Raw genomic sequence first — 16,646 nt, 5'->3', positions numbered from 1 at the left:
ATCTGTTTATGTTTAAGGTCTTAGATGTCTTCTTCCTAGAATCTTAGGTACTTTCACTTTTCTTTCTCCCACTTAATTTCCTTATTGCTCACTTCTGACTACCTTCCCTCTGATTATGTTTTTTTTCTGCAGCAGTTAGGGGGACAGGGAGGAAAAGGGGAAAGTAGGGCTATATCTTAAAGTGTTTCAGCCTACCTCCATACTGAGCAGTCCATAGGCCCAGGTCTTTGCACCAGGTAACTTTTTTTTTGTTTGAAATTTTTTTATTTAATTGATTTAGAATATTTTTCCATGGTTACATGATTCATGTTCTTTCCCTTCCCTCCTCCCAGCCTTCTCCCATAGCCAATGGGCAATTCCGCTGGCTTTTACATGTGCCATTGATCAAGACCTATTTCCATATTATTGATATTTGCACTAGAGTGATCATTTAGAGTCTACATCCCTAATCATGTCCCTATCGACCCATGTGATCAAGCAGCTATTTTTTTCTGTGTTTCTATTCCCACAGTTCTTTCTCTGGATGTGGAGAGCATTCTTTCTCATAGGTCCCTCAGAATTGTCCCACCAGGTGACTTTTGAGTGGTCAAAACTGGCCCCTGCTGGGTGCTGTGCTCTTCCCTCTCACTTGGTGGAATGCTACATAGCTACACACACACCACATCCTGCCCTGGTAACTTGTCCCATTGTCACTGTTCTTTACTTCTCTGGCCTGGTATCTGCAGACTTGCAGAGCCTTCTTTTGGCAGCGCATCCCCCAACAGCTACATTAGTGCTTGCCTAGCTGCCTTTTGCCTCTGAAGTGCTGAGGCCCAGCTGACTGTCGTGGCTTCCATGGCCTGGTGGGTTCTGTTCCACCGCAGAGGGTGCAGTGAATGTGGTGTAAGAGCGTGTCTTCTGATACAAGCGCTGTGTAGTGCCTCGTCTGCCAGTGTGCCTGGATGGAGGAAGGAGTGCCGAGTCAGCGTCCATACCCAGCTTTGGTTGACTTTTCCCTTTTGGATTCTAGGTGTCCTAGACCATGGAAACAGCTGGAGTTGCTTTATCTTTGACACATAATTTTTGTTTTGGAGAAGTATGGGAGGTTGTGGGGACCAGAGAATATGTTTAGCCTGCCATCTTTATTGCTCAGTGTCCCAAAACTAATCACATGGTAGACTGTTGATAAACGTGCTTTGAATTTATTTTTTGTTTAAGTAGGTCAGGTTGAGGCCTTCTCATTTTTATTACTTTTTTCTAATTTGATATTGTGACCAGTGCTTTAAGTTCATATGATCGTTTGGTTTACATAAACAATTGATTTGAAAATAAGTTGCACAGTGGCAAATAGTAATTTTCTGTCTGTTAGAACACTTTTATTTCCATTTTGTAGATGATGTAGTATTCACTCTTACTGCTTTCCAGACATTATGGGAGAGTAAATAGTGTTGGACTCAAGAGTCAGTAAAGATCTGAATTTAAATTTTGTTGCTGACCCTTAAAAGCTGTATGACTATGCCCAAGTCTTTTAGTCTTTCTGAGCCTTAGTATCCTTATCTCTAAAGTGGGAATACTTGAAGTACCTGTGTCAGAAGATCCTCTCTTTTCTGTGTTCTTATTGTGGTAGCTGACTTAGCTCTTAGTATTTATGTTGCTGCTTCTACTTAGTACCAAGATTCTCTGCCTTATAAAGACCTCCGTGGCTTCCCACTAAGTATTTTTCCCCTGCCCCCAGCACGAGTTCCCCTCTGAGACAAATGATCAGACTCTCATATCCCAACCCCTCCACTAACTCTCCTCCCATAATACCTTCCACCTCCTGTGCTATGCATCTAGTTGCCTTCCAATTTACTGAAGTCATTACTGAACCAAGAGGCTATTCTTAACCAACTGACTCCAACCACTTTACTGTTCTCAGCATTTATTACTTCTCTTTCCTTCATATATTCTCTCATTCCAAAAAACGTCTCATGTCCAAGGCAAAAAACAATTCACCATATTTGCACACACCAACATGGAGAGAGAGTCAGCCCTAGATTTATCTAAATAAAATATATTTCTCTCCCAACCTAGAGAAGCAAGATATGGCTCCTTATTATTACATTTTTATTGAGAATTTTTTAGGAGAAAGAACTTGGAGTGAACTATATATTTGTTAACTCAGAGTATATACTAAAATTAAAATATGACCCAGAGAAACTTGGTAGAGTGTTTTGATAGTTGCCCTCAAATGAATAGTTTTAAATTTTTTAAATCAATCTTTAGCTTTTTTCTCTAGCTCTCAGGAAGGTAATTTCATTAGTTGAGACAGCTGTCTCTGTACCCAAGAAGGGGTTCTTATTTTAAATAAATATTTTAGATGTGACAATTTTTCCTCCAGGCTAAAAATAGGACTTCATTTTGTAGACTTGATGGCTGTGTTACTTCAATGCCTCTGCTCCTTTGCTTCAGTCTTCAGCTTGGCATCTTAATATTGAATATGGTATTTTTATATTGGCTTTTCATCCTTGTGAAAAATTCCTTTCAATGAGGTAGGTTGGTTTGTTTTTTTTATCAGATCAATATTATTCATACTTCTTTTAAGCAAAATCCTCAAACTGAGAGTTATTTATTCCTTCCAATGAAGTTCAGTTGTTTTGTTACCCAAAAATAGCTGTATTAAATAGTTTACATTTTAAATTTCATTACTGTGTCTTGATGGTAATCAGAACTATTAGAAGAAATAGAAGAAAGGAATAAAGTTGGGGTCTGCATATATGATTTCATTGATAGGGTTTCCATGGGAACTCCTGTGACTCTTTTTATTCAAATTATATTAGAGTTGGCTAGAGGACTACTGGAAGGGTTAAATGACTTTTCTAGGATAACCAGTACATATCAGATGCTGGAATTCAAAACAAATTCTTTCTTAATTCGTAACCAGTTACTTGTCTATTACTCTGTGTTGCTTTTAAGGTAGACAAGTTAGAATGACTAAGAACTATGAAAAAGCATATAATTCATTTTTTAGGAGAAAGCTGTAATATAAACTGAAATTTTTTCATTCTTCTCAAATTTAACATGTAAATATCATAAAAATGTTTTTCTGCCCTCTGGAAAGTTTGACACTAGTTTCATCACATTTTATAGTCTCTTGCAGTTGAAGGTTCTCCATTTTTAAAAGTGTAATTTAAATGGCAGTTACCTTTTCATTTGACAGTATCATCTACCACAGACCAGCTAAGACAGAACAACTTTATTATTGCTATTAATAATAGCAATTGGGGCACCTGGGTAGCTCAGTGGAGTGAGAGTCAGGCCTGGAGACAGGAGGTCCTGGGTTCAAGCCCGGCCTCAGCCACTTCCCAGCTGTGTGACCCTAGGCAGGTCACTTGACCCCCATTGCCCACCCTTACCACTCTTCTGCCTATGAGACAATACACCGAAGTACAAGGGTTTTAAAAAAAATAATAGCATTTATTTAATTGTTTTAAAGTTTGCAGAGTACTTTTCATTCATTATCTCATTTGATTCTCACATCAGTTGTCTGTTTGCCACTTGTAATACTTTTGTATGAAACTTTAAAAGTTAGTGACTATTAAATGCACTGGAACAAAAAGTATGAGTTTCTTATCTGGAAGAAAAAACTATGCAGCGTGAACATCATGCCAGGGTATGAGGAAGCATTTTATGATTCTTGAAAAGGTACACTATATATGCTCTCAAGTTGGTATCCTTCATATCATGATTATGGATAAACTCAGGGTCTTTTATTTTTAGACTTGTTACTATCTTATTGGTGCTTTTTTTTGTAATTGTCTTGAAAATGTCATATATTTCTTTGCATGAATAATTTTTATTTCTCTTGATTTTTCATAAACATATGTTCCTGTAAATATGTAAAGGTTTTGTGATTATGTAGCATATTTTTAAAATTATCTACTCCAAGTTCTTGAATTTCACTTTAGAGAAAAAACAATTATTCGTTCAACAAATGAGCTCTGATGAAAGTCCAGATACTCTGTTGGTAACTTTGAGAACTACAGAAATTAATAAGATACTGTCTTTGTTTTTAAATTATTTAATCTAATAGACTGCTAGATAGGTGTTGATTAATGTCATTACTTTAATTTTAAAACTAGACGCTCTTTGAAAAAGCACTATCCATCAGCAATATTTTATTTTATCCCTCTGTTGTTACTATTATTTTTGTTAAGAGTCAGACTTGGCATTACTTACATCTAAACATCTTACTATAATAATCCTCAAGCTGAAAACCAAAATTCACTGTTCCAATTATCTGTGAGTATGTTTTTGCCAAATGATGAGGGTGACCATTAATCAGGTGTCAGGTTATGTCATGTAGAAAATTCATTAATGTTCCAAAAGAGATATTGTCTCTTAGTTCAAAGACAGTTTTCTATAGAGCAGTAGCTTAAAATGCTCTTATCTCTTTTACTGTGAAAAAAAATCCAGTGATAGTTCATGGTCAAACCAGTATAATAACTCAATTTGGAAGTGGGGTGGGGGAAGGGTAACCATCTGATTTTTAATCCAAAAATGAAGGGGAAGAAGTTTAGCCAAGAAAAAATAAATGGGGACAATTATCTAAACATTCTTGTCCATTATTCAATTTATTCATTTGTGGCTTATTTTTCATTCACTTTTTAAACTGATAGGCATCATATTGCCACTAACTATTGTTTGCAAATAGAATGATATTTAACATACCCCAAATTACTATTTTTTTTTTACTCCAGTATACTATTTTAGCAACACAAAGTAATAACTCAAGCTGGAAAATGTAAATTTAGTAAATGGTTCATGAATATATCTCTACTCAATCATGAATTGTTCTATTCAAACTAAAATGGATGGATTGTTTCTAGTAAAAGCATTATAAATGAAAAACCTTTTTGAAATTCTCATGAACTTAATTTATTGAGAGTAAGTTCTTTAAAAAGATTTCTTCTTTTTCCTAGGAAATTTCAATGTATTATTTTGTATGCGTCATCAATTTACCTTCACTTTTTTCCCTTTCCTTTCCTTTTTTTTTTTTTTAACACTTACCTTCCATCTTAGAATCAGTATTATGTATTGATTCCTAAGTAAAATAGTGGTAAAGGGCTAGGTAGTGGGGGTTAAGTGACTTGCCTAAAGTCATACATCTAGGACAATGATGGTGAACTTTTTAGAGAAGGAGTGCCGGGCTCTACTCTCACCGCATACCCTAGAGAAAGAGTGTTGTGCCCTGCCCTCCCACACACACCCCTACCCCTGACAGGGGAGGGAGGAAGCATTCCCATTGGGCTGCTGGGCAGAGGGATGGGTGCATGGAAAGGGGACAGGGAGCAGCTTCGACCAAGTCCCTCTGCCATTCTAGTAATGAACTCAGGGGAGGTGGTGGGGAAGGGGAGGGCGGCGTGTGCCCACAGAGGGTGCTCTGCATGCCATCTTTGGCACCCATGCCATAGGTTGGCCATCACTGATTTAGGAAGTGTCTGAGACCAGATTTGAACCTAGGACCTCCTATCTCTAGGCCTAACTCTTAGTCTACTGAGTCACCTAGCTTCCTCTACTTTTCTTTCAAAATATTTAGCACTTCTTTGTAAGATTAGTTTTGCTTTTTTTTTTTATTTCCAGCATCTACTTTTCCTGATTCATAGTAGATGCTTAATAAATGTGTGTTGACTGCTGTATGGCCACAAGCAAATAACATTACTTCTATATTACTCAGTTTCCTCATGTAAAATGGGGATAAAAATAGCCTTATCATCTCCCAGGGTTGTTGTGAATATCAGATGAGATAATAATTATAAAATTTTTAGAACAGTGTATCGTACATGCTTGATAAATTCTAATCCCTTTCCTTTTCCCTTTCTCTATCCACTTATATCACCTTCAGGTTTTGATTTATTAACTTGTATTTAAAATATGTATAAGAAGACTTGGTGTGCTTTTAAAACTGATTCACAATTTACTATTAATGGCAGAAGTTAAATATATTTGATTGTCTCATTAGTCAATCTTGTATTTAAGCATGTTTTCATTAATTATAATGATTTCTTAGTCTAAACATATGTTGTGTGATCTCTTACATTTTGGGCAAATATGCCATAAATCATTTCAAAATATGTGACATAGAATTACTAAATCAAATGTTTTGGGGGGAAATCCTTTTTTTTAATGTCAACAAAAGAGATTTTTCTGGGAAAATAAACATTCATTATTGGTAGACCCTAGTACATATTAAAAAAGTTGTTTCATTGTTCCTGCCTCCCTACCTGTCGATATGTAACTATAGCTGAGAATTGTGCAAAGACTTTATGCTAAAATTGTCAAGAATAACTGTTTGCAGCCATTAATTTATCTTTACAAAGAATTGCCTGGTTAAAATATTAGCCTTTATATTATCTCCTAGTTATTTTCATCTTTTAGCCATTGTAGGTGTGTTTCTGTCTTTTTTTTTTACTTTGATATTACATAATAAAAGCAAACTGGTTTGCCAATTTTAACATAATTATGTTTTTACATTTTTAATAAAAATAAAAAGGTGATTATGAAGCAGTGGCTTATTTTAGGAGCAGAATGTATTTTTAATGACCAAATCATTCATTGGATAGAATTCTTTTGGATAAAATCATTTTGTGACCCAAAAATACAGTAAACCCTCCTCAACCCTCATGAGCTTAGAGATCATAATGTGATAGAATACAGAACTGGTTTGACATCCCAGAATAGTCACTACTCAGTTCTGTTCTTGACCTCTCTCCTCAGGAACTGAAAAGCCTTTTTTCTTGGGATCTGTATCTTAACCCTGAATGCAAAGGAGCATTCCCTCCCCTCCCCTTTAGTAGGCTCTTAGTGCCTGTCACTTTATGGGAATAGAGAAGCAATGATTTTACCTAGAAAAGATGTTTGATTATCTTCCCAGATCCATTTCCTATTACCTTAGACTTTATTCTACCTAATTTCCTAAAAGGAAAATCTGGAAAGGGTTTTAGGCTGGAGAAAATATTATTTATTATTCAGTTCAACAAAATGGAGATTAAAAAAAATATGGCTCACTGTCTGACATATTCATGTATTTTAAATAGCCATATCATTATCAGTTTGGTATGTGTCCTTAGCTATATTATAGTTAGGTTAAGAGTACTTTTCTATCCATTTTCAAGTATATGAAATAACAAACTGACTATTCTTGGAATTATTCCAGTTATTGAGTGATAAATTATTTGGGAGCTCATGCCATCTTTCATAAAATAGTATTTTTACATTTATTACTTGAGAATGAATGGTTGGAATACTCTTTTTGTTGTACCTTTGCATCATAATCAAATTTATCAAGCACATACTATGCTCTATCCCTATGTTTGCTCCTAGGTGTCTTATAATGTTATATTTTTTGATAATAACAATAGATTTACATAGGCTTGATATTTTACCAAGTACTCTGCTAATCACAATCCTATGAAATAGGTTATATACACAGTATTATCTTTATTTTATAAATGAAGCAACTGCAACATAAAAGAGCCCAATGGCGTGGTCGATGTCATATGCTAGTTTGAAGCAGAGCTGAGATGTGGAGCCCTGGCCTCTTTCTGCTGCCTCAGATTTCTGTATTGAGTAATATTTTAATATTGTGAAATTAACAGCAAATAATAAATGTGACATTCATGTTTTTCTGTTTCAGTTCATTGATGGTCGATTGGCAAAGCTCAATGCAGGAAGAGGATTCTCTGATGTATTTGAAGAAGAAATCACTGCAGGTGGCTTCTGTGGAGGTATAGACTGTGTTAGAACAATTGTTTAAAGTTATTTTATTTTTAAATTTTAACTTTTGGTTTTGCACTATTTCACAAATGCTTACTGACTCTGGTATTTTTAAAAGATAATTGTTTTATTTTAGCTGGTTTCTAGACTTAATGACTTTACCAACTCTATAACCTAGAACACTAAATTTCACTTCTGTACACCTTGGTTTCTGCAAATCTTGCCTTCTTTAATCCAAGAGTTTAGGGAAGTAGTTCCCACTGGCTAGCAGTAGCTCAAGTGCTGCTATAACTAGTTTCATAATAATATTCAACATTGGGTTTTTTTATGATTTTCAGAACATTATAGTATATCAGAAGACTTAATAAATTATACATTATAACATACTTTTGCTTACTATTTTGAAAGAATTGCATCCACTAATTTAGTAGAAAGTTAAATGTTATTCCTGATAAGATCATACATTTAAATAATTTAATCATCTTGAGGTAAAATGTACCTCATAAATATAGGTTTCAGTATGTAGTAATCCACATTGTTAAACAAAATTTTGTTTTTATTACTTCTTAGGATTGTCTTTGGTCCATTAAAATATTCAAATGATATGACCAGTCAAATGAATTTGGCAAGTTAATTTAAATCTTGAAGAAATTTTCCCCATTACAATTAGAATATCATATTGGCAACACTGAACTTGGAGGAGAAAGTTAGTTTCCTTGACTCAGCAGTGATGAATGTAGGATCAGTCTGGGCTCATGAGTGAAGATTTAGCTTCAATGGAAATTGTATGTTAAAATGTGGCATTTTTACTTTTCAACTCAGACTAGCTGAATATTGTCAGCTAATGGACAAATTGCTGAAGGCATATATTCAGTATTTACATAACTGCTGTCTCATTATCGTTATGACCTGTGGGGCTAGCAGAGTGTGTGGAATTGAAGATGACATCTTATGACAGTAATAGGGTAGAACTATGATCCTTTTTATAATTTAATCCTATCAATTTTATCATCGACTCACAATCCTCTGTAATAGATGCTTTCAGAGAGGTCACCATAATTTTTAAATAAAATTCATATTATTGAAAAAATAAAAATATTAACTAATATGTGAACTGGACAAATGAATATTTTAAGTGCAATTCGGTCTAAGAAAATCTATTATTCGTTAAAAGAAAATAATTTTGATTTGGACTTTTACTTAAATCATTCAGAAAAAGGAAAATTTGTTCAGCCAGAAATTATTTAAGTGTGTAAGACAAAACATTTTAAATATCATACCTGAATAATACCTTCTTAAGAAGAGGCAAAATAAGTTTAAATACCATCAGAATTTTTTTTATTTGATTCAACTGAAAATTTCAAATAATGAAATGGAGATTCTTAGCTATGTAATAAAATGTAATATAGCTATATAATAAAATATAATAAATATAATAAAAGTCCAATGGCAAAAGTTCTTTTTTTTTAGAATCCTTCCTTGTAGTTTCAGAAAGTTCAAGCTTGAAAATTTTGCTAGTCTTCTTATAAGAAAAAGACTTATCTTGAAAGAGATGAATAAAGAGGTGATTTTTTAAAACCCTTACCTTCTGTCTCAGAATCAATGCTGAGTATTGGTTCCAAGGCCAAAGAACAGTACGGGCTAGGTAAAGAGAGTTAAGTGACTTGTCCAGGGTCACCCAGCTAGAAATATCTGAGACCAGATTTGAACCTGGGAATTCTGTCTCTACGCCTGGCTCACAATCCACTGAGCCACCCAGCTGCTCCCAAGAGGTAATTTCTAAGTTAATTTAGAGCTTTAAGCATAACAGACATATAACAGTTGATTTTGTAAACTTAAGTAATTATTTTAAATGGCCATGTTAAATATGGTAGAGTTGCTATTATAGCTCGTGTGATTTAGGAGAATCATATTTATCATGCCCTTCCATTGACTTCCAAGATAAAACATTTATTTAAGAAAAAAAGAGGAGTAGTAGATGGGTATTAGAGAATACTTTTTGCTTTCTTAGAATATTATCCCTGAATTTTTTTAATTCAAGCAAATGTTTTATGAATACCAGTACTAGGGAAGTAAATATTCATCAAATACAAAGATATGATTATTTGCTACTAAAGAAAATTAAAATATACTAAAGAAGAATATATTTTTCTCTTAATAACTTTTTAATTCAAATTATTTAATTATTCTCAATTTTAGTCATTTGTCTAGCAAAATGAAAATAAAAGTAAAATATAGGTAACCCGCGTTATTATGATTTCATTTTAATATACTTTTTATTCTGACAATGAAAACAACTAGATTTATTCTCAAGTAGAGGACTACATAGTCAAAAATATCTCAGCAAATATAGGATTCTCCTCAAATTAAAAATTGATCACATGCCTTCTCCTACTTAGCATACTGTATACTTTTATGGAGGCAAAACAACTTGGTCATATGTTAATCTCCTCCATAACTTAGCCTAGTGTCATATAAAAATGTTACTTAAGATATTTATTATATGGACATTAGAAATATTCTAATGAAAGAACTCTTGAAAAGTAAATAAGGTCAAAAGTGTCTCAAGGACTAAAAGAGAAAGAAACCTCATTGGAAAGTTAGGAGTGACAAAAAAGAAAAAGACAGTAAACATACCAAAGAAAAAAGCAATTAGCAATATGGCCATATAAAAAATATAACAAGAAATATCACATTTACAAAAATGTATGTCATATCATACAATAGGGAACATGTGATTTTTTTCATTTAAAACTATCATTAAAAGTAATTCTTACTCTTCTGTTGAAGTATATTATTCACTCTTAGCTTTGGAACAAAGATACATTTTCAGTTAAATTTCATATAGATTTATCTAGTTTCAGAGTTTTTTTATTATATTTCCCCTATTATTTCTTTAGACTAGTGGTTTTTTTTCCCTCATTTTAGTTATTAACTAATGTTCCAAAGTTTGAAGGAGTGTAAGCCAATCTAAGCATTTCAATGGCATGGACTAGGCTCAGTGAACATTGACTAGTACAACTCCCATGAAATATTTGTAAGTAATGGTTTAGGCAAACACAATTCAAGAAAAATCTTTTCTTAAAACAAGAGCCAAAGATATTTTGTCCTTGACTCTGAGAAGTACCATTTTTTAAAAAGAGGAACAATGTTAAGAATGTCTACCTAATAACCTTAGCAGTGTTTATAATTTTCCTAACAACAAATAGTAATTATCTTAAAATATGGAATTTTGAGTTTTTTTTATCCTGAAAATTGAAACAGTGTATAAATGCATTTATAAATACTGTGATACTTGTAAAAATATGGCTTTATCGGTAAATGAAATCCCTTAAAGCTATTGACTACATTAGTGAATCACTCTTAGCTAGTGGCTGTCTCTTCTCAAAATATTACATTTTAAGTGATCACTTTTATCCCTTCCCTTTATAATATTTTTAGAAAAGACATGTAAGAGAGACCAGATTGTGAAGCCTGTTGATATCTTCAACCTTAATTTGTATATAATTCTGTCAAAACTTTAGCTTGAGAGGTTGTCCTATGGCTACTATAAGGGGGAAAATAAGAAACTAGGGTTTTGCAACTTTTCAAACTTAACAAGAGACATGAGTTTGCAAAGGAGGGTCTGGCCACACACACAGAACTGAAAGGGAGTTCCAGAATTTGGGAAGATATAAAACAAGGACCAAAGACTATTGAGAGTCTGTTTTTCCTGTTTGGAGAAGCGAGTGAAGAGTTCACTTCCCGTGGCAGTTTGTAGGAGGTAATTTGCCTTTCCTGATACCTGGAGGTCCTGTAGTCTAACCAATGAGAATAACTGAGATCCTGGCCATATTTGAAGATCTAGATGAGAAGATGATGTTAGGTCTTGATAAGTTTTGACCTCCATAGACCAAATGACTCTTATTTTTTTTTTTAAACCCTTAATCTCGGTGTATTGTCTCATAGGTGGAAGAGTGGTAAGGGTGGGCAATGGGGGTCAAGTGACTTGCCCAGGGTCGCACAGCTGGGAAGTGGCTGAGGCCGGGTTTGAACCTAGGACCTCCTGTCTCTAGGCCTGACTCTCACTCCACTGAGCTACCCAGCTGCCCCTCAAATGACTCTTATTTTAATAGAGTGGACCAAGGACCAGTCCTGGGAATATCTGGCTCAGATCAGTTCTATTTACAAAGATGATACGACTCAGATTCTTGGTTTGACAAGGAGATGCTAGATGCTCTAGGTAAAGGAATGCAAAGACATTTCAAGACTGTCAGACAATATCTTTCTGAGTGTGGTGAAGTAATCAGGGAAGGTTTAGATAGAAAAAAGCGACATTGTAGATTAATATTGGGAATCAAATGATACAGTAAAAATAATTTTCCTCAATAAGAAATTGTGTTCTTTCCAGTTGAACTTTCACACTTTTTCCCCCATGAGAAAGCAAAAATGACAATAAAATAATCATAATATATACACTCCATCTATATGCATATTTATTACCATTAAAATTTATTATTAAAAACACAGTGATTAAGTTTTTTTAAGTTTTCATTCATTCATCATTTTGCAGTAGAAATGTACAAGGCATTGAGGGTCATCTAATGCCATGATTTCTGTCTTCAAGGAACTTATGGTATATATAAAATACATACAGAGAGGGGCAGCTAAATGGCTCTTGTATAGAGAGCGTGGCCTGAAGATGTGAGGTCCTAAGTTCAAATGTGGCCTCAGATACATTCTAGCCTGTGACATTGTGCATGTCATTCAACCCTGGTTGCCAAGCTCTTCCCACTCTTATGCCTTAGAACTAGTACTTAATATCAGTTTTCTAATACAGAAGATAAGGGTTTTAAAAATAAAAAGTATTCAAAGAAATGTAGTATGAATTAGAGAATGAGAAATTAGTTGAAGTATAAAATACTTTTAGATATTTTGAATAGCAAATCATTTCTAGGATTTGGTGGGTGGATATTCAATAAACCTTTTCAAAATGAACGCAGTTGTTTTACTGTTTAATAATAAGGCAGCAGTTGTTTTACACCAAGTCTAGTGTATTTGTGTTTGTATCTCCTCAAACCTCTCTTTTCTACTCCATGGAATTTAATGTCAGATTTATCACTTGCTATTTTGCATAAGCACATTTGCTAAAATCATAACAGAAGGTTATAGAAAAGATGTTTCTATTCTATATTTCCTGTGACATTAAAGGTGGTGTGAATAGTTATTGGTATTTTCCAGAATGGTAGTTTTCAGATGTATTACTTTTTGATTAGGAAATCTGGTATTGGTTGAGATTGGTTCTCTCTTAGCATAAAAGAAATGCCTGTACTAAAATCACTCATTTCACATTATAAAAACTTTGGAGATAATAAATTACTTAAAAAATAAACATGAAATCGAAATATGAAGGATTTTTATTAATGTCTCAGTAGTTATCGAGGCTCACTTCTTTCTTTAATTTTTATTAAAGAAATTTTGTAGAATCTAGCTAATCATGTAGGGCAGTGATGGGCAAACTTTTCCCCGCGGGCCAGATCCAGGCCTTAGTTTTCCCATCACTGCCTTAAGCAATTCCCTATTCACTACATCTTGTAGGATTGGGTCAGATTGGCAATGATTGGTAATGGTGTCAGGGCCAAGGATGAAGTTGGCTATCCTAGCAAGGGGAAGGGGTGTGAGTGAATAGAATTTTTTCTCCTCCCCCTCCTGAGGCAATTACAGCAGAAGGAATAACAGTTTTAACAGATTCCCCTTTTAGATCAGGAATGGAGGCTTATTTAGTCTTGGTTATCCCAGACCTAAACTAGTTGACAGATAGGAAATAATCCCACTGAGATTAACAATTTCCACAGTTAAAAGATTTTCCCCTAAAGCTTAAAGCAGATCAAGATCCAGGATGTCTTCAAAACAGTAGTCTTGCTCTCTCGATAACAGCTGTGTTCAGTGTTAGCCTGGATGAAGATTTGGCCTAGGTAATGTATGGAATTGATTGTTAAGGTCTAAAATATAACTTCACACTGGCTCATAAATTTAAAAAGGGAAGGGATTTATTAATTTCAGGAAAACAGGGTAAGGAGGGAAGCTTTAGGATTGAGGGTAAGGAAAGCTACCTAATATCTTCAGGAAACTTGTTAGATATAGCATTCCCCCTGGGAATGCCTTTTGAATAACATAACTTCTAACGCCCTCACAAATTAACTTTTCTCTTAGTCTAAGGTTATCAAGTTTAAGATGATGAAGGTAATCTTGATTGAAGTTCTATTTAAATTAGAGATTAGCTGAGATACCATGTGAGGTATTTTCCAGTGCATACAGCCTGGTTTAGTCTGTATAAGATAAACAGCAAAGTAACACACTGCTCCCTGATGTCAGAGATGAGCTAACAAAAAGAGAAGCAATCCTACTCTTTCTCCCAGCCACCCTTGATCCCCCAAAGGGTGTCCTCTGCAAGCTGGGTGTCCTGGCTTTTTATACTCACATTCTTAACTGCCCCAACTGCCCCCTCTCCTGCAGTTCTTGGAGGTACTGTGGAATTCTGTGAGGCAGTTTCACCCTACTTAAATTCATGGATGTTACAATCTGGATGTGGGGGCGTAGTGATTAGGGAATTGCTTAAGGCAGTGATGGGCAAACTAAGGCCTGGATCTGGCCTGCAGGGAATAGTTTGCCCATCACTGATTTAGGGCAATAAAAGAAGTCTGTGAACTCTAGTTGAAATGGAGTGTAATAATAGATAAGTAAATTACTTAAGCCATTTGGAGCAGAAATATATGAATTACTAGTTCCATAAGAGATCAGTTGTAGAGAAAGCATTGTAGCTTTCTGATATCCATAAACATGTGAGGCAATTTGGTTCTTGATTCAGACCACCTGGATTCTTATCTCTATTCTATTGTTTACTACCTATGTGACCTATGACACATAGTATTGTCTCTTTAAACCTTGTTTTCCTCATATTAAGAGGCTAGATTAAATTTCTTCCTAAGGCCCTTCTAGTTCTTGATCTATGATCCTATGTTCTAAAAAACCCTATCCCTTTCCATATGACTTCTTATAATAGTTAAGTTTCTTTTGAAATGGCAGCAAGTAGTTATATTTCTTAGGAATTCGCCTTTATTCTTCAAGAATTTTTATTTTCAGCATCTTAGCTTCCTCTCACTTATTCCTTAACCTTAAAAAATATTTTGTGATGGAAAGTTTTTATATGTAATATAATCTTGAACTTGCTCTATTTTTTTTGTGTGTTTGGCACTCTTACAGACAGTTCCTGTCTATCTACATATATCTTCATATCTATATATGTTCATTTTTTGAGTTTCACAATAAGTGATACTGAAAGAAAGCTAAAATTTGACCGTTGATTAAAAGGAACAAAAAAATTCCTTAAATTCTTAAGATATATGTAGAATTTTTGGATTCCCCAGTATATTCCATTATTGATTTCATTATCCTCAGGATAAATAGGATGTGTCCATCCTATGAATTATATTTCATGATTGCTTCAATCTCATATCTATGGTAAAATATAATTGATTGTTTTTACTTTTACATTCCAGGAAACTCAAGAACTTATCAGCAATGGATGCACACAGTCAAGGTAATATATATTTACATTTTAAAATGTTTGTGAAAAGTTAATGGAAAATTAGAAATAATCCGTTCCATACCCCTGTGAAAATTTTAATCTATATCCCTTTTCGAAAGAATTATTTTGCAAATCACTTCACTTCGTCAGTTATTTTTTGTTTCCTGATGTTCATACAAATAATTTTAACATTAAAAGTGTTTTTATACACAAAATAAATAACATTTTGAAAAGCCTATTTTATCTCTCAGTTTGGCAAAGGCATTCTCTGACTATTATGCTATCTATGTGAGTCTAACATGACAGTAAGATTTAACTTATTTATCACTACTAGTGAACTGGTGAATGTGTTTTAATAGTCTAAATTGAACCTAACAATACTTCTTGTTGTAGAACATTAAAAAGGTTAATAAAAGATAGTGTTTACTTCTATTAAATATTTAAAATATAATAAATATAAATCATGTTGCTAAGTCTATGCTAATACATATATAATGACTTGTTTTATTTGTAAATAAAATAGAATTATAAGTCATTCATATTCAAGTATATGATTATTCACTGTTTCAGGAGCTATTTTCCATTTTTAATTATGGTATCTAAATCTTATCTTTTTTTTTTTAACATGCCATGGGATTTTGTTGTTGTTGCAGAAAGGAAGTGCATTATTTAATACAGCAGTGACCAAAGCAACCCCTGCTGTACGAACAGCATATAAATTTGTAAGTTCTTTTTATTTCTTACATTTAAAAAAATCAATTGGTAAGCAATATACTAGTTTAAAAAGCAGAGTTTTTTCCCTAAAATACTATTTTTAAAATATATTTTACATTAGTCAATAAACAAATTAACTTTACTAAAATTTTTATCACAATTCTCATCCTATATGATATTTTTAGTTTTTAAACATTATTGTTTTGGAACTGAACAGGAATTAATCATTTCATCCAGTCTCCTTATTTTGTAGCTCAGGAAGAATGTATATGATTAATAATTGTCTAGGATCACAAAGCAGAACCAGAACTAGAACTACAAAGTTGTTTTCTCAATATGTTACGTTGATTCATATTACATCTGGCTAAACTAATAAATTGGGATCTTAGTTTTCAATAAAATTTATGAAATAATTTAAAGTTTTATACTATTCAAAAAATTGCATAACAATAATACAAAGAAATAAGTTAATTCTCACATAAATTTATAACTAAGTTAAGGCTCACTTTTACAAGAAATTACTCTTGTTTTTACAGTTAAGTTCCAGAGACCCCCGGGATAGGTGAAAATCTGCAAAGTAGTGGCATTATATTTATTTTTATTATTTATAGATATTTTAAGGCTTTATAAA

General features: G+C 33.5%; 1 protein-coding gene across 1 annotated transcript in view; it reads left to right on the top strand.

Moving 5' to 3' along the window:
• The window catches only part of DENND1B (DENN domain containing 1B), a 355,643-nt gene that overhangs the window by 317,507 nt on the left and 21,490 nt on the right, over positions 1 to 16,646 (top strand). The window contains exons 15-17 of the mRNA XM_044674913.1: positions 7,655 to 7,745; positions 15,273 to 15,313; positions 15,955 to 16,023. Coding sequence (XP_044530848.1) covers positions 7,655 to 7,745; positions 15,273 to 15,313; positions 15,955 to 16,023 — 201 coding nt within the window. The remainder of the gene's footprint in view (positions 1 to 7,654; positions 7,746 to 15,272; positions 15,314 to 15,954; positions 16,024 to 16,646) is intronic.

The sequence above is a fragment of the Gracilinanus agilis genome, chromosome 4, assembly GCF_016433145.1.
Source record: "Gracilinanus agilis isolate LMUSP501 chromosome 4, AgileGrace, whole genome shotgun sequence".
In the NCBI taxonomy this organism is placed as follows: Eukaryota; Metazoa; Chordata; class Mammalia; order Didelphimorphia; family Didelphidae; genus Gracilinanus; species Gracilinanus agilis.
Note: the sequence above shows the minus strand (reverse complement) of the source record. Positions and strands in the feature narration are given on the sequence as shown.